The sequence below is a fragment of the Pteropus medius genome, unplaced genomic scaffold (assembly GCF_902729225.1).
Source record: "Pteropus medius unplaced genomic scaffold, Ma_sr-lr_union100, whole genome shotgun sequence".
Classification (NCBI taxonomy): domain Eukaryota; kingdom Metazoa; phylum Chordata; class Mammalia; order Chiroptera; family Pteropodidae; genus Pteropus; species Pteropus medius.
Genome location: NW_024351647.1, coordinates 1,389,870 through 1,408,565, shown reverse-complemented (window position 1 = coordinate 1,408,565; position 18,696 = coordinate 1,389,870). Strand labels below are relative to the sequence as shown.

The 18,696-nt window shown below is 34.4% G+C and overlaps 1 protein-coding gene across 3 annotated transcripts in view; it reads right to left on the bottom strand.

Moving 5' to 3' along the window:
• FSIP1 (fibrous sheath interacting protein 1) overlaps nt 1–18,696 on the bottom strand; it is a 160,856-nt gene that overhangs the window by 138,828 nt on the left and 3,332 nt on the right. For all 3 annotated transcript variants that reach the window (XM_039843929.1, XM_039843928.1, XM_039843927.1), the window contains exons 2-5: nt 16,165–16,297; nt 8,924–9,107; nt 5,509–5,663; nt 4,147–4,240 (exon numbers count right to left, since the gene is read on the bottom strand). In XM_039843929.1, the coding sequence (XP_039699863.1) occupies nt 4,147–4,240; nt 5,509–5,663; nt 8,924–9,107; nt 16,165–16,290 (559 nt within the window). In that variant the 5' untranslated portion in view covers nt 16,291–16,297. The remainder of the gene's footprint in view (nt 1–4,146; nt 4,241–5,508; nt 5,664–8,923; nt 9,108–16,164; nt 16,298–18,696) is intronic.

Sequence of the window (18,696 nt, the reverse complement as noted above, 5' to 3'; positions counted from 1 at the left end):
TCATAAATCTTACCTGCTCTGCCAATATGTTATAATTGACTAAGAATTCAAAATCTAAAAGTCTAAATTCTAACGTGATAGTGTTTAAAGCAATGATTCTCTCTGAACATAACTTTCAAGCCCCTGGTAACTCCAGCTTTCAGCTCATTAAGCCCAACTCCACATTACAACATTAGTACTAATCTAACATGACTGTAACTGTCTATGGGGCCTACAGTAGTAGTCTTGGAACTCCAGGGATACAACTATGAGCTCTATAAGTTTAAGCCAAATATACATGTCATGAGCTTTAGAAATTCACGTATTTGATAGCTCTGATTTAATTCTGAAGAAAGGGCAACTAACTGAAAACGAAAGTCTTGCCCTCCAGGGCCAAAAGTTCACTTGGTAATGAACTCTGTTAATGTCAAAAGGCCATCATGGACCCCCTCGCCTATTGCCTCAACCATTAGAGAAATCAGCATTTAGCATCTGCTTTCTAAAATACAAATGCTGAGATGCTATGGCATCCAGAGTCACATTCCTGGCACTGTTATTTTTTTAATTTGAAATAAGGGGCACAGTCTCAATTCTATGAAGTTGTAGAATTACCAAGAGACACGAAAGAAAATAGAAAAACTTTGAGACAGATTACCTTCATACAATAGTCTTTAAATGTTTAAATTAGTAAAAAGCATTTATAAGCTATAGGTTTAGAGATGCTTTGCAGTCTTTTTTCTTAAATAATGTAGTCATTGCTAAACAGCTCTCAGAGAGAAAAATATGTTGTTCCAAAAAAAACTTTTTATAAAAGACAACATAGCTGCCCTAATAAAATGCATTACGAAGTTACAATAATCAAAACAGTACACTACTAACATCAGCACAGACAGAAATATTAAGGCAATAAATAGACATTTTATACATAGAACAAATTAGTGCATGATAAAGTTAATATTCAAATGTGGGGAAATTATGTATTATTCAATAAAAGGTCTCAACATAACAAGCTAACAAATTAGGGGGAAAAACCTAAATCAACTTTCTACTTCATTTGCAACACCAAAACAAATTCCAAGTAGATTGTCATAATTATTTCATAAAATAATAACTGTACTAAAGGAAAACAGGTACATTTTTATATAATCTTAAATTGGAAATGGCCTTTTTAAGCAGAGCAACAAAATAACAAAATAAATGACTATTTAGCTAACAAAAAAAATATTAACTTTGGTAAAGCAAGAAATAATACAAAACTAAAGAAAAATAAGTTAGAAAAAAATGTATTTGATATTTATGACAGAGAATCAGTATCTTCAACATGTATAGGAGTCTTTCAGATCAATAAAAAGGAATACCTTACGTTATAAAAGAACAAATAAGTCACAAAATGGCTAAATAAAAGAATAAATATTCAACTTCCTTGAGAGATACGAATTATTGCGATTCCATTTTAAATAAACAAAGATTTAAAACAATTATGAAATCCATTGTTGTTGTGGGCATAGGAACACAACATTAAGATACAATGTTGGTGGGAGTCTAAATTGATATAACCTTTCAATAAGTCGATATAGATAAAAATATTTTAAAAGTCCAACACCTTTGACAAACTAATATGTATTATAGGAATTTATTCAAAGGTGTATTAGTTTCTTGTAACCGGTGTCACCAATTAACACAAACTTGGTCACTTGAAACTATCCAAATATATTTTCTCACAGTTTTGGAGACCAGAAGTTCAAATCAAGATGTCAGTAGGATCGTACCCTCCAAGGGCCTTAGCTGAGATTCCATTCCTGACCTCTGCCAGTTTCTGGTGACGCCAGCATTCCCTGGCTTGAGGACACATCACTTCAATCTCTGCCTCTATCTTCACATTGCCTTCTATTCTCCCTCTCTTATAAGGATAGTTATAATTTAGTACTTACTAGATTTCATTAACCAATGTCATCAAAAAAATAATTTTAAAAAAAATAATAATAATGGCATTTAGGGCCCACCTTCATAATCCAGGATAATCTCCTCATCTTAAAATCCTTAACTTAATCATATCTACAAAGACCCCTTTTCCAAATAAAGTAGAATTCACAGCTGCCATGGATATTTCTTGGGGGGCAGGGCATTTTTTCAGACTACCACAGAAGGTAATAAAATAATAGCATAAAGATGTTATTGCAGCATTACATATAATTTTTAAAAAATTGAAAAACAAAGGAAATAATCTAAATGTTTAACAGGAGGGTCTTAGTTAAACAAATGATAGTACATCCATATAGTGAATTAATATACAGTAATTAAAAATAACGCTGATGCAAATCACTCCAGTTATCCATTGTTACATTAAATTCACCCAAAATTTAGTGGCATATAGTAATAATTATTGCAAGCAAGAACTACTGATGGATGCTAAAACTAGTGGCTGAAATTTTGAGGAGAAACAGGATATTTACATAGTCTTAAAGTATTTCACCCAAGATATTTATTAGGTATGAAAGGAAAAATAGTAATTTTACAATGGAGAAAGCCAGCAGGCACTACCTTAACCAAATTTTCAAGGTTAACATCAACAGTAATAAGATATATCGACATTAGGTACACCGAGTATAACTAACTGAGAGCACATCACTTCTGGGGTGTTCTTGTAAAAATGCCTAACCTCCATTTAATCAAGAGGGAAACATCAGGCAAACTGAAATTGAAGGATGGTTTATAAAATAACTGACCAGTACTCTCCAAACAAGTCAAGATCATGAAAGACAAGGAAAGACTGAAGAACTATCCCAGACCGGAGACTAAAGAGACAGGACAACTAAATGCAATATGAGTCTTCTCTTCTTCTCATAAGGACACCAGTATTGGATTTAGGGCCCACTCTTATTCAGTGCGATCTCCTCTTAACTAATTTCATATGCAGAGACCCTATTTTTAAATAAGGTCATATTCTGAGGTTCCACGTAATGTGAATTTCAGAGGGACACTACTGAAGTATCTGTGGGAATGGGCCAGCATCATTCTCTCTCTGTATGAAGACATGCCCAAGCAGCTTCTGGGCTCTCAAGGCTAGATCCAGAAGAAATTTCATCCACATCAAAGCTCATACTAAAGAGGTGCAGTAGCCTGGATCAGAATGTTGGAATTCTAAAATGCTAGACATCCACTTCGTAAAAGACAAAAGAATTCCAGAATTTTCGGAGAAATCAGAGGCCCCTGCTTAGAGCCAGTCTAATGCTCACACAGTACTAGATGACCGCTTATGTTATGTAGGTCAAACTCAGCAGTGGTCCTCAATCTTTTTGGCACCAGGGACCTGTGATCCTATGAGAATCAAATGCCTGATGATCTGAGGTGGAGCTGAGGCAGTGACTAGCACTGGGGAGTGACTGCAAATACAGATGAAACTTTCCTCACTCCCCCACCACTCGCCTCCTGCTGTGCAGCCCAGTTCCTAACAGGCCACGGACCAATACCAGTCTGTGGCCCGGCCTGGGAGTTTGGGACCCCTGGAAAAGACTTCAAAAGTGTCCTACCAAAAAAATACCAACTGCTTCTCAATCCCTAAAATTTTCGCCACTATATAAATAAAGCAGGCTAAAATAGGTTACATGACTCTATAATAGTTCTACATAAGAAGAAAAAGAAGAAGAAAAAGGAAGAAGAGTTGGGGGAGGGGGCAGAATCACAAATATACATACACACAAGGTGGGGAGTAGAAACATGTACAAAATTAATTGGCTGCTCTCAAAAAAGCACGACTGTGAGAGAACAGAAAATAGGACAAATCAGTAATGGATTTTTATGAAGGGGGTTATGGAGGCCTGAGTGAGACACCTCATGGGAGGATGTTAGGCCATTAGGGAACTATCTGCAAAAACTGGGTATCCAGAAGATCCTAGGACACACAGGAAGTGAAGACAGTACTTTGTCTATTTCCTGATTTTTCAGTGCCTTGTCCCCCCATGCTTGAGCAGATACAAAGCCTGAAGACTGTGAAACATACCTAAGCTCAGGGTAGTTCTATGTGATCCCACCTAATGTGATCATTTCCCCTAAAGAAGAGTTAAACTTATAACAAAAAAGAAAGAAATTATTGAATTGAAAATTTTACCTTAATCCAAATATTCTAGAACTCTGGGATAAAAATAAAGATGAATCGATTTTACTCACCGACAGTTTCTTCTGATACAGCAGTCCAAGCGAGGAACTTTTTTGTATTTTCCATCTCCTCATTACTTGGCAAAGCTTCACTATTTTTTGCAGACTAATGAAAGAGAAATGAAAGTTTAAACATGAGAAAAAAAGCAACTATACTCATTAATATTTTGTTAAATTCCAATATGGCTTTTAATTTACATACAAAAAGAAAGTTCAGGTCATTTTTATTCCTTTAATTAGAAAAATCTGTCTCCTATTCCCATAAAATTCTGTCAACAAGTATTCCCAGAAAGAATTAGAGTACATATTCCTATCATTATATGATAAATACCTTACTTAAACTTTCTTAAGTTTCTGTTTAATACTTCTATAACTAATGAGTAACCTAAAGGTATAGCATCAAATCACAATTTCAGACATTTCGAGATTGCTACTGTATTTTTATTATATTTCTAGTTTTAATTCTTGTTTCCAAGCAAGTAAGATTTGCTTTGAGATTCAGTAGGAATAAGTGTTAGACTAATTCTTTTCTGTTAAAATTTACACAAACTAAACTATTTCTCTAGTTTAAAGCACTGCATTCTGTATGTTGCTTTCTTTCCATCTCAGTGGTCGTTCTGGGAACTTTGTATAAATGTATTCTTAATTACTTCATTTTTAATTCATATCACTGTCTAGGAAATTTCCTCTAAAGTCAGTCAACTGGTCAAGGAGGAATTTATCAAAAACAACCAATCTGTTATTACAATATTCCTTACCTCGAAAGCATTCTCCTTTGAGGGGCAAAGTTCAAATGTGAGCCAATGGCTATACATCAAGTCAGTGCCAACATCTGGTCGATTCTACCCCTCAATACTACAGAGAACAAGATGTTCAAGAAAGCCAAGGAAAGTTAATCTAGCACTAGAAATTGAGACAGAAACAAACAGCGCATGGTCCCAGACCTCAAGTACTTTACAGCTCCCTGAAGAGATCTTGACCAGCATATGAAACAGTGAACTCCCTAATTTGTTAATCACAAATTTTTAAATAATAATGAGAAACAGGGGGTTAGATTTTTGTGTTTTTGTGTATTTATCTGCAACCTGTAAGCTAGCTGAAGAAAAAGCAGACATACATACTTGATTAAAGTAGGTGCCTTACCTTTCTATTCCAGAGATAGAAAAGGCCCACTCTGATGCTGGTAAGAGAGGCCTACTGGGCTGTCCAAGGGGAATGAACATGCTAGTGCCAGTGCAGTGCCTGAAATCTGGAATGCTGCAAAGTTCCCTACCTCCACAAAATAATCAATAAAGACAAACCACACTGACACTACCACAGTCCATGTTTTTCTTACTCATCATAGATATGAAGATATAATTAGACAATTCTTACCTTCAGTTCTTCCCACAGCTTTATTCTCATTTCTAGACCTTGCTTCTTAATTTCTTTTTCTCTATATTGTCTCCTCACCAATATTCTATCAAGCCTCTTCATCCTCTGAATAGCATCTTGAAGTTGAGAATCTAATTCTTTTAACTCGGGTTCATCTATATTGTGTTGAAAGTAGGAATGAGCTTGAAGTTTAGTAAACTGTAAAGCTTCGTTGTGTTTTATTTTTACTTTTTCTTCTTTCATTCAACAAATGTTTATAGCTGACATAATAACTAAGATTGGTATCATGTATCTTGATTTACATGTATTTTTTCATATAGTTATCTAACAATCCTCTGAAATAGACATGTATCTCTATTTTACAGTTGATGTAACTAGGTCCTTTCAAATAGCTAATAAATTAAAGCATTGAACTCAGAAGTGGGTCTTACATGATTTTAAATCCCAAACCGTTCATCCTGTTATGTCTTTCATATTCATAATTTAAAAATAAGAAATAAGACAACACCCTATCTTAACTCTGTTTCAGACTAATGGAAAGAGAAGGCATGTACACAAATAGCTGCAGCAAACTGTAGCATGTTATAAGTAACATAAAGTAGTTGCAACATATAGAAACAGATTCAGAAAAGTACTCCATTTAACTACACATTTTTACCTATGCCCCTCCCATTTGTTCTATTTTCTTGAAGTAAGTGAAAATGGTCTTTAGTTGTAGATAATTGATAGTAACTTGTTTGGAATTAGGGACTCTTTAGAACTTCAGTCTTTCAAGCTTATGATTATGATTAATGATAATGTTAATAATAGCAGCTAACATGTATAGAGTTATCTGATAGGTACAGTGTTAAGTGCTTTATTTACAAGCATTATCTCATTTAACCTTCATCATAACTCTGCAAGGTGGTATAATTTTGTCCCCACTTTACAAATTAGTAAACTGAGGCTAATTTGTAACTGTTACATACGTCTCCAAGACAATGTAACTAGTAAATGTCAGAGTCAGCTTCTACCCAGACCTGCCTGACTCAAGAGGCAAAGCTCTTCACCACTAGGCAATACTTCCTCTGTGAAGTCTGATAAAGATGGTAATCTGGCAATGAGCATAAATGCTCAATACTAAAGTGTTGCCTACCCCAGTTTAGATCATTAGAAATGACATATTATGCTAAGAAAGGCCAAATTTTACCTTTGCAATTCCAGAGTCCTGTGATGTTTTCCTATAATGTATATCATTCTTAAGGAAAAGGAAATATTTTTAAAGAGAATATGCTTATCCAAAAAAAATACCAGTCTTATTAATAAAGGGGTTCTACAAATCCTGTTACTTGCATACTTCAAATGAAGCAGCCTCTAGTCCTAATTCCCAACCATCGATCCTAGCGTTCTCAGGCTCCGTGTACATTGCAGGCATTTTGAAGTAACTCATGCAGTACTGAAACAATATTAACCAATACAATGTAAATTGGGCCAATAGCTAATCTCAACTATAACATCTTGTTTTCTGATAACTGTAATCCTGAGTCGCCTGGCCTAACAGTGAGAGCTGACTTCATCCCAAACATTCTAAACCAACAGCTTTCAGTTTTCACAGTTTAAGATCTCAGCTTCCTTTTACAATCTTAAAAATTATTCAGAACCCAAAGTAGCTTTTGTTTACGAGTTATATCTATTAATATTAGAAATCAAGACTGAAAAATATTATTTATTCATTTTAGAATAAACATATGAATTATATGTTAACACAAATATAACATTTTTGTGATGAATAACTATATTTTCCAAAAAAAAAATTATTGAGAAAAATGACATTGCTTTAATTTTTTAATATCTGGCTCAATAAAAGACAGGTGGATTCTCATATCTGCTTCTAAAGTCAATCAATCTATTGCATTCCATCATTAAAGTTATGAAGAAAATCTGGCCTCACAGAGACATGTAATTAGAAAGGGTAGAAGAAATTTAATAGCATTTTCAGATAATTATGGATATTCTGCTTTGATGCTACATCAAAATTCGACAAGGGGTAGTCTCTAAAAGGTTAGCTGGAATATGAAATCTGTAAACATACCAGTGAGCTTTTTGTATTTGTTCCATTAAAATCCATGGAGCTATATTTCATGTTAAATTGATCTTCTACCATGTATTGGTCATTTGGAAAATAATGGATTATGCAGAAATTCAAAATGTTAATGTTAATATTTCAGTATACACTATCAAAAAATTACATTTGTTAAGATGGCCACCAATTTTTATCAGAAAAGTCTAAGTATCAAGAAGCTGTCAAGCTCACAGTGACATAAATAAGTTTTTCAAAATTCCAACTTTCATTTGAAAGTTCAAATTTTATCATTGACAAAAAATAATGTCAGTTGTCTTCCCTTGTGGTAACAGGCTCATTTCATTAAAAAAAAAAAAAGTCTGTCAAATACCCAAGTCTGAATGATAATAGTTTTTGTCAGTCATTCTTTCAAGTAAAAATGGTGTTACATATAAAAAGTAGCCACTAAACTATCATGCAAGTACTCTTCCTCAACACAACCTTCACATTTTAGTATACAGAAGAATTGCTTTATATGTCCTTCTTATTTTACCAGATGTAACACTAAAAAGATATGTATTCAAAGGTCAAGATTTAATAAAATTAATAATTTTTACTTTTTTTTTTTTTTTGACCAAAAACATTCTTGCATGACACTGGACATTTTTTTTCTGCCAGTGCCTAGTCATAAAGAATACTAATAGTACAATTTGGTACCACTGTCTTGATTCATGCTAAAGCATAGCAATTTCACCCACCATTGCTTTTGTACCATCAGTGCAAATGTCCATTCAGTAGGCAAAAAGGCAAATAGCATAATTTCAGCATTATGATGAACTATATTACTAATATACTATGTCAGTATTATGACGAAAGTAGTTTTTACTTTCTAGAGCTCCTGAAAGGGTCTCAGAGATACCCTAGGGCTCTGCAGACCACATTTTGAGAACTGCTGGTCTAATTCACTCTGACCAATATTAATTTAATAACCATGAAAAAAGTAGTCTTTTAAAATCCAAAAGTTATTAAGATCAAATGAGATTATCCCTAAAAAGGCATTGAAAAATTATAGGATACATTTTATTATACAATTTTAGTCATCAAAAATATCAATAAATCACATCATAAAATGCAGAAATACTTCCTATTTGATTAATGTAAAATGACCAAAATAACAATTTTATTAAATGACATATCTTATTATTTAAGTGTTTTTAAGGACTCTTAATATTCTTCTAAATAACAACTTGTGATTGCTTGCTCACAAAAAGTATGTCTCTTTTTTTTATTAGTTCCACTTCGCTAATTTAAAAACATGCCTAATTCTAATGTTTTAACTATAACATCTGTAATTATCATTAGCCAATCACCTACCTGAACATTTAGAGATTATCTGATGTTGAACCAGACTCAGATCTTCATCTGACTCCTCTTCAGCCAATTTTATTTTCTCGGAGTAGTTTTCCTCTTTATTAACATTACTGTTTCTACTTTCCTCTGTATTACTGCTCTCTGAGTAGTCTTCTTTATCAGAGTTCAACTTGACTGCAGTATCAACCTAAAAATTATTTCCAAAGAAACATTTTTCAAAAATAATGTGTTTTTTAACTTTAAATTTCTAGACTATTTTAATGGAAGTATATGTGGGGACATACATGCACTAGCATTAAAGTAATCTAAAAATATAACACTTTTTAATTAAATGTAATTTAACTACACAATTAAATTTCATAACAGTTTGCACCAAAGAAATATGCACCATTCTCTAGCAATTTCTAGCAATACTGAAGAAGAGTCAGAAATCAGTCTCAAAGAGAACTGCTCTTTGCCAGGCTCTGGGGACGAGACATGATGGTCTCTGCTCCCTGAGCTTCTACTCAGATGGAGAGTCAAAGGTCTAGAGCTGTGCTGTCCAATATAATACAATGGCCACTAGCCACATGTGGCTACTGAACAGTTGAAAAGTGAATAATCTGAAGTGAGATGTGCTCCTAATGAAATGCTTCAAGTCAAGCTTTGGTGATTAGTTTATTTTATCCTATTCACAGTTTTCCTATTTCATTTTGGTTCCTCTTCTAGCAAAGTGCATTTTGAAAACACCAATTTGGTACAGCTGTGTTTTCCTGAGAACAAGACATCCATGGCTGCGTCAGGAAAAAACAGGGATCATAAGGCCCTGAGGGCTGAACGTGGCAGTGAGAGTCACAGCACAAATGAACAAAACAAAACCTCAGGGAGAGAGAGCCAGTCACTTCTGAGAGGAGTACATTTCCTCTCCCAGTGGAAGGATTGTCTGCTGCACATCTTCAGGGCTCAGGCCTTGGAGTGATTTATGTCCTCTCTGCACCTACATGATCAACTCTCCCCCACTGTAATCTGTGCCCCCTTGTTAACCTCAAAGGCAGAAGGTTGGTGGTGCTGAGAATTAAACTGCCAGGGATACAGGACTGCAGGAGCATCTCTGTTTGCCTGAACTAGAAAAAAGGCCCTAGTGGAACTGAGGTGAGTCAGTGGTATAATAATCATAACCACTATTCATTGAAGAATTACTATTGGCCACATCTTGTACTGAGTACTTTACACACGCTGCCTTGTTCACTCCACACAATGACTCTATGGTAAAGGCACTGCTACCCTGATTTAACAAAGAAGAAAACAGATCCAGGATAGAATGAAACCAGTAGAGGACCAATTTATAAACAAACAAAACAATGCCTACTTGATGCAATCTCAGAGGTGTTAAAGAGTGTTCCCTGTTCAAAAAAAACTGTCAAAGGCTGGGTAAAGCCTGAAATTCCACACTATGCAGTAAATCCTTAAGGCTATATAGTTCTGTGAAAACATTGAAATTGCCAGGAGAGGTTACATAACCCCTGTCAGTCATTAATATCATGACGTAAATGAATTTAGCTTATGTTTCCCCGAGAATGGATTTTTATATAGAAGAATATAACTAGAAGATAACTAGATATTAGCAATATACTTGGATAGCACATTTCAGGATATACAAAGACCTTTCATATATATCATTCTATATGATCTTAAATCTTAGAATGAGCAGGAAGTAATAAGGCAAAAAGATGAAACTGGAGAACAAAAGGCAAACTTTGCCCATATCACAATTTTACCCATAGTTCCCCACCCATCTTCCCCAGCCCATTGCCCATTGGCCTCTCTCTTCCTAACCTTCCTTCTCTTCTACTTGTGGCTTATGTGTATGATTTTTCTTTCTTCTTCATTCTCAAGGCCACATTCTACCTCCATTTTGCATTGCTTCAGGTCCCCTACTCCATACCTTCATGTTAGTCCCAGGAAAGGTAAATACTCTATAAAAACCTTCCTAACAATTAGATTTCTACCTGAAAGCTGTGGGATTTTTTTACAAAAATTACAACTATTGGCTCTTTCAATAAAAATATTCAAAAGCAACAATAAACCAAAATATTTTGAATGAGAAATCTATTATTACTACAAGAATTTCATTTAAAAATCTAGCATTTTAAACTCCTTTTCTGCCATACAGAAAATTAAGGTAAGAAATTAATAAAAACTAAATTTGATCATTAAAACTAATCAAAATTCCAGGATTTATTATTCAGACAATATATAAAGCTTTATAGACATTGAATCATTTGCAATCAGCAGTAAGCATGAAGTATATCTGTGGCTTTTTTCCCCAGCCTAAGACAAACCTTACTTATTTTCCATGAATTTGATTAATATAAGTCACGATTTTTAAGAGGCTTTGCTTTTGATATAAATATCAAAGTCCCTATCGACTAATAAATATGCTAGAGTTTGACCTATAGTTTAGTGGGTTCAAATAAAATCTCACCTGAAGTGATTGCTGATATTTTTCTTTTAAATAAATAAACCTTGAACAAAGTAATATTAATCTATGCATTGAAACCTGTGTGCCAATATTGTGAAATTGCTGCTTTAAAAAAGTCATCACTTAGGAATATATATGCAGAAATACTAAAATATTAATTCTATATCTAAATTTTGTCAGGTCTTTGCATATTATCCTACCTCTATAATAAAGATTTAGAAAATCTTTATTCTAAATTTATTGAACACATATTTTGTGAATACTTACTGTGTGCCAGACTTTATGCTGAATGCTGTGAATAATATAGGAAGGACTGACCAATTGAGCTAAAGAATTGAGACCAATAGCTAAGATGTGCTAAATACTTACTAGATGCCAGTCACTGTTCTAAGAACTTTAAAAATTTTGTCTCGTTTTATCCTAAAAACATGCATATGAGATGGATAGTATTATTAATTATTTGGACAGATGAGGAAGCTGGCACAGAGAGTCAAAATAATTTGCTCAAGATCACATAAAATGTGGTCAGCAGAGCCCTAATTCTGAACCAATGACTCCAGAGTTTAGGTTTATATAATCCCTATGCTTGGGACTAAAGAATCTGAAATTGTTTTTATATTCCAGTTTGAGTGCTATGGAAAACTGAATAAACTAAAAACTACCATCTACTTAGAAACACACAAGAACGTTAGGGAAATTGCCAGTGGACAGAAATTAAAGGGAAATGACAAACTAGAACAAGAGGCTTGTAAAATCCTTACAGCAACTGCTCTATTTAAGGATGGGGGTAGAAGCAACAAAGAGATGCTAAGGAGGATGTGCTGGCATCAGAAAGCTACAGGCTTTTTTTAACCCATGCAGGGGTAGGAGAGTAGGCCGTGGACTCATGCAAGACAAGGAGATGGAAAGGAACCTTACCTCTCCTGCTCCATAAAGCTAGATCCCTCAAAGAGGTGCATCCACAGTGAGAGCATAGACTAGGAAAACACATCTAGCCAAAAGCACAGGGTAAGAATAAAGGACATGTCCAGGTTACAAGTGGGAAAAACCTTTCCTGAGAATTTGCAACCACAGATTCATGCTTCATGTGGGTTTAGGCTCCAATTTATATTATTCATGAGTTCTGGGGTGCTTAAAGCTGAAAAATTAGCAAGCGAGAGAGAGAGAGAGAGAGAGAGAGAGAGAGAGAGAGAGATTGATTCATGCCAGTGATATCTCTGAGGCATCTGGCAGAAGTAAACAGAAACTCGCTCTGGTAAACATAGTTTCAAATTAGGCTCCATAAAATTCCCAAAATTAAAACTTACATTCCAAAAGTTCAAAAGCCATGAACATAGGACCCACAATAAGCAAGAATCACAATAAACCAAAGAACCTGAGATGTTAAAATGCTGACAAAGATAATCATAGAAATATTTTAATTGGTGTTTTAAAAAATCAAAAAAAAATACCTATGAGATTAAGATACTGTAAAGAACAGCTGGATTAAAAATAAACTAAAAATAGCTTCCAGAAATTAAAAATATATTACTAAATTTAAAAATTCGATAGATGGATTAAAGAGCAGATTTGACATAGTAAAAGAAATAATTCAAAAAATAGAAAATATATGTTAAAAATTCCCCAGCATGAAACACAGAGAAATAAATGCATAGAAAATATTAAAAAGAAGATAAGAGACATGAAGGATAGAAGAGAAAGGTTCAATGGACATTGAATATGACTTCCAAGATGATGAAATAGAAAAAAATGTAGATAACACTTGAAATGTGAAAACACAATGGCTGAGAATTTTTCAAAATAAATGAAACACACAGATTTTTACATTGAAGAAGTACTAGTCTCCAGAAAGACAAATTAAATACATCCATACTAGGTGTGTAATAGTAGATACAAAGAGAAAACCATTAAAGTAATCGGGAAAAAAATATCTAAACTAAACAATCCATACTGGAATGAATATTGGGATATATAAAAGCTTTCTCACTGATAACAAGAGAGGCCACAAGCACCCAAATATAAAACATGAAACTATAAAACTTTCAGGGGAAAAAAAAAAAAAAACAGGAAAAAATCTTTGAGACCTTGGGTTAACAGAGTTCTTAGATTCAACAAAAAAACACAATCTTCAAAAGAAAAAAAATTGATAAATTGCACTTAACAAAAGTAAAAAAACATTCTTCCAAAGACACAGTTAAAAGAATGAAAAGTCAAACTATAGATTGGGAAAAAAATATTTGCAAATCATATATCTGACAAAAGACTCTATCTAAAATATGTAAAGAACTCTTAAAAGTCAACAATAAGAAAACAAACACCAAAAAAAGTTAGACATAATATTTTAACATAAACTTTCCAAAAAAGTATATAAGCACATGAAAACATATTCAATATTATTAGTCACCAAAGAAATGCAAGTTAAAATCGCAGTGAGCTACTATTATATACCTATTAGAATGGCTTTTTAAAAACATCGACAACATCAATTGCTGGTGAGGATGCAAAGCAGCTGGAACTCTCATATAATTCTGGTGAGAACAGAAAACAACCTGACAGTTTCTTATAGATAAGCATATACTCTGGGGGTAGCTCCATAATGTAGTAGTAGGCACATCTGCTTTACACACAGAAGGTCCTGGGTTCATGCCCCAGGTGGAGCCATGGACCTCGGTGCGCCGGGCCGTAGGTGCACGCCGCGAGCACGTGGGAGGAGACACGTTCTCCCAGAGATCCAGTTCTTAAGGGGAGACGGCAACATTCGTAGGTAAGGGTGTGGAAATGGGGGAATTAAGAGGGGAAAAAATATATATATATACATACACACTATATATATATAAATATATATACACACTACATATATATATACACACTATACACACACACACACACACACACACTTACCATACAACCCACCAAACCCACTCTAGGTATTTACCTAAGAGAAATAAAAACCTATTTTACACAACCCCCCAAAAAAACATACAGTATGCAAATATTTATAGAGGTTTTATTCATAATCACCAAAACTTGCAAACAACCCAAATGTTCCTCAGCTGGAGAATGAAAACAAACTGCGGTACACCCATACAATGGAATACTATTCAGCAATAAAAAGGAGTGAAATATTGATACATGCAACAACATGGATGAGTCTCAAATACATTGTACCAATAGACAAAAGCCAGGTTCAAAATCTATATACTTTTCAATTCCATTTAAATGACCTTCTGGAAAACGGAACATCTATAGGGATAGAAAACATATCAAGAGTTTCCAGGGATTAAGAGTAGGGGAGATTTTTTACAAAGGAGTAGAAGGAGGCAATTTTTGAGGGATGATGGAACTGTTCTATATCTGATGATGGTATCACTCTTCACCTTTGCCAAACTCGGAACTATACACCAGAAAAACAGTGAATTTTGCAGTATGTAAAATTATTAAATTAGAAACAAAAAAGTCAACAAGATACAATGGTAATAGATGGAAAGATTTAATATCATAAAGTTAGAAATTCTTTCCAAATTAAGCTATAAATTCAAAGCAATTTCAGTCAAAACCCCAACAGTATTTATCACAAGACTTGAAAAAGTGATCTAAAATAGAAAGCCAAAATAGCTAAGTCCTAGAAAAGAATAAGGTGTCCTATCAGACATCAAGAATTATAACAAAGCTACAAGAGTTAACACACGGTACAGTAATAATGCAGGGTTAGATGAAACAAAACAGAGTTAAGCTAGAATCTATATTTTACAAAGTCACCTGCAGCTAGGGTTCAGGATGCATGTTAGGATCATCCAGTTAGATGCAGCTGCACAAGATTTAACAAGAAGCGAGGCAGAAGCCATCTTCCTGCACTCCTGATAGGAAGCTGGCAATATATATATTCAAAACTGTCATCTCTGCATATCTAGTCACCAGTTTTGTGGTTCTGAGGGACTAGTGGCAGTGTCAGAAGCAGCAACACCAACAGCTTTCTTATCTCTGAATTTCATCTATGGCAGCATGACCTGGGAACCAATAATCCAAGGGAAATCCTCTCGTGATTTCCTCTCCTGCTGGCTTTCCACTGATTTTGAAGAAGTGGATTTCTCATATTCGATCCCTTTCTGCTGAAAATGCCTAGAGTGCTTTTTATTTCCTAACAGACAAAAACTCTAAAAGTTTCACAATGCAGAGTCTAGTACATAAATCAAAAAAATTAATGAGAATGGATTTATAAACTTGCAGTTTTTTTCCATCATGAGGTTCAAATTTTTGTCATAATTCTAAAACAAATAAATTGCTCCATATCATAGACAAAAAAAATCGATTCTTTAAAAAAGATCAAGTTTAGATATTTAAGAAAAGAAAAAGATTACTAAAGAAAAGGAAGTCATGGCCAGATAATGTTCCTGCAAAACATATACTATGTGCTCTTTACCCAAACTGTATTTTTTTAAATTACTGAATGTTTTTAGAGAGTCGATGGTGGCATAGCAGATGTTGCAATACAAAGCTTTCTTAGGGAAAAAAATAGTTAACACATGAGTATTAACAAAACACAACTATGAACAAATAAGCCCCACTCCAAAGTAAGGGGAGGAAAAAAGAAAGAGGGAAAGGAGGTAAAGAAGGAAAAAGTAGTTCATATTAAACGTTCTAAAGTAAAATCCAAGAACTCTGTGAGTGCTCCCTGAACGCACCCTCTAGAAAAGAACCTTAAAATGGAATATCAAAAACAACTTTAGTTTATCAATTGCTAAAGGTCGCGAGGAGTTTAAATCATTTCTAAACAGCAAAGTACCTTGAACGATGATGGCTCTGGTGAGAGCACCTCCAAAGAAGCATTTGAACCTCTGCTCCCAGGACGTGTTTTTGAACTTGAGGCTGGTTTTGAAATTCCATCTAAGTTTCCCTTTATAATATCCATTGATACCCTGAAACAAGCAAGCAAAAAATTTTAAAGCAAGTTATGACTTGTGTATTTAAATGTTTCATTAGTGCTAATATCCAATTAATTCAGAGCCTTTGTCATAAGGACTAGGTTGCTACCAAAGTCACACTACCTTAATTTCATCAAAAGACATCTGTTTGTGGATCATTAAATCTTAGTAAATCATTATTTAGGTGGAAAACATGCTGCCTAGGGTGTTAGTTCTGAAAGTGGCTAAAAAAGAGTGAATGCCATCTGGATGGCTTCCTATACCTCCAAGAGAAACTTGGAATGCGTCCTTTGACTGAGAAGACAGTCTTGGAGCATTGCACCTCTCAACCAGGATTCTTGCTTTGTCATAGTGATTGGCTAAGGCCTTGTTACAATATTGCCTGCCTTATTCCAGCATTCCTCATTCTAGCTCAACCTTCAGCCTAGTTTTTCCACTCCTCCCTGGTGCCACATTTTCAAGGAGCAACTATCTCCAGGTCACTGCTCTTTTTCTGTCAATCCTCCCCTTCTAAAACCTGCCATTCTATTTCTGCCCTCTGAAACAACTGAGAACAAAAACTACTTTCTCTACTAAGGGAAAGACGTTCATTATCTGCATACACATCACCAATCATTTCAATTCTTTTTCATGTGACACTGTCCACAGGCCTTTTGCCACTCTGGCTCCTCTATTCCCAGTGCTGCTTTCTGAAGCAGGAAATATTATGCAGGGTGGTTTAAACTAGTGGAAGAACTTGGGCACTGAAGACACATTGCTCCTTCTAAACTGTTCCCTTCATCAGGACCATTCCAGATTTGTTCAGTAACGTGGGGGTATCATGCATGCTGAGGAAAATGGAATAGGGAGAATTCCAGATTTTGCCTTCTCAATACTTAGCTTCATATGTGAATGGATATCATCCACCAAATCCTTTCCTAAATTCCTATCAACTATGAATTAAACTACTTCTCTCATAACAGAATAAAGAAAGGCAATTGCCTCCAGCTCAGCAAGTATAACAACATCCTTTTCTTACCCTACAAAATGACTCACTCATCTTTCTTTCTTTTTGTTTGAATAGCATAGGGAGAATCTAGGGATGTTTTGGACACAGGCAGAAGCACAAATATAAACAACCGGATGCTCCTCCAAGGCACACAGAGGGATAATATAATTTGGCCCCAACCAGTCTTTGTGCCAAAGCTGATGCTTAAGGGACCACTAGGTCAACTTTTTCCATCTCAGCAATGAAAAAAGCATTGATCTCAACACTATTTAAACTCTGCAAAAGGGTTTAGGCTCACTCAGGAAGGCACTGACATTATTACTGTGGGATGACTGATCACCCTGGCCCAACACATCACAATCAAAAAGCACAAGTCACCAAAAGGCCAAATATCTTGTAAATGCCCTAAGCAGCTTGTCAGAGGAGACTTACTGCAGCTTACAGAGGGAGTACTGAGATGGAAGCATGTCCAGAGCCAGTAGAATACATGTCAGTAAAGGGAGAGGCCCAGGGAGCCCATCAGTGACATGGATCAGGTAAAAGTTTCCAGGGATTTTTCATTTTGTTTTAGAAATATATCTGTTCTGCTATGTTTGTTCCTGAAAATAATAAATTAAATATTATTTAATTTATTATTAATGAGTGGGGATTATTAAATATTATTTAAATATTATTAAATATTATTTAATTTATTATTAATGAGTGGGCAGTGAGTATTATTATTTATTAATGAGTGGGGATATAACCGACAATCTTATGAATTTGGCCATATAGAAAAAAGCATGGATAAAGGGCATTAAAATCAGGATCTTATAGATGTATTTAAATGTTTGAGAAGGAATGTCAATAGCCACATAGAAATTCTACAAGAAAAATAAAGCATTGTACCAAAAAGCAATCAAATGATAATAAAATACTTACAATTACATAGCACTAAATGTTGATTTAACCAAATACTGTGCCTTAATGATACAGAGTGTAAGTGGGGAGGAGAAATTTTATGTCATAATATAAAATCAAAGAGAATCTCCAAAAATTGATAAGCCCAAACAATAGTTAAATAAGCATAATACTTACAAGTTCAGATGGTTGCCCCTAGAAAATAAGACTAGGGATTGCTTCTTTTTTTTCTCCATTGTAAATGTTATAGCACAGTTTGACATTTTTGACTAATTACTTTAACAAAGATAAAATCTAATTTTAAGAATAATAAATAAATGTAAAATACGAATTCTCCAGAGGATTGGAAGGGAACATAAATATAATTTACATAATAATGAGATTAGTTATTTACTAAGCATGACACCAAGAGCATAATCAAAAAGGAAGTGACAAATATATTTGATTACGTAACATTTAATGCTCGAGTGTCAAACCAAAAAAAAAAAAAACTACAAATTAAAAT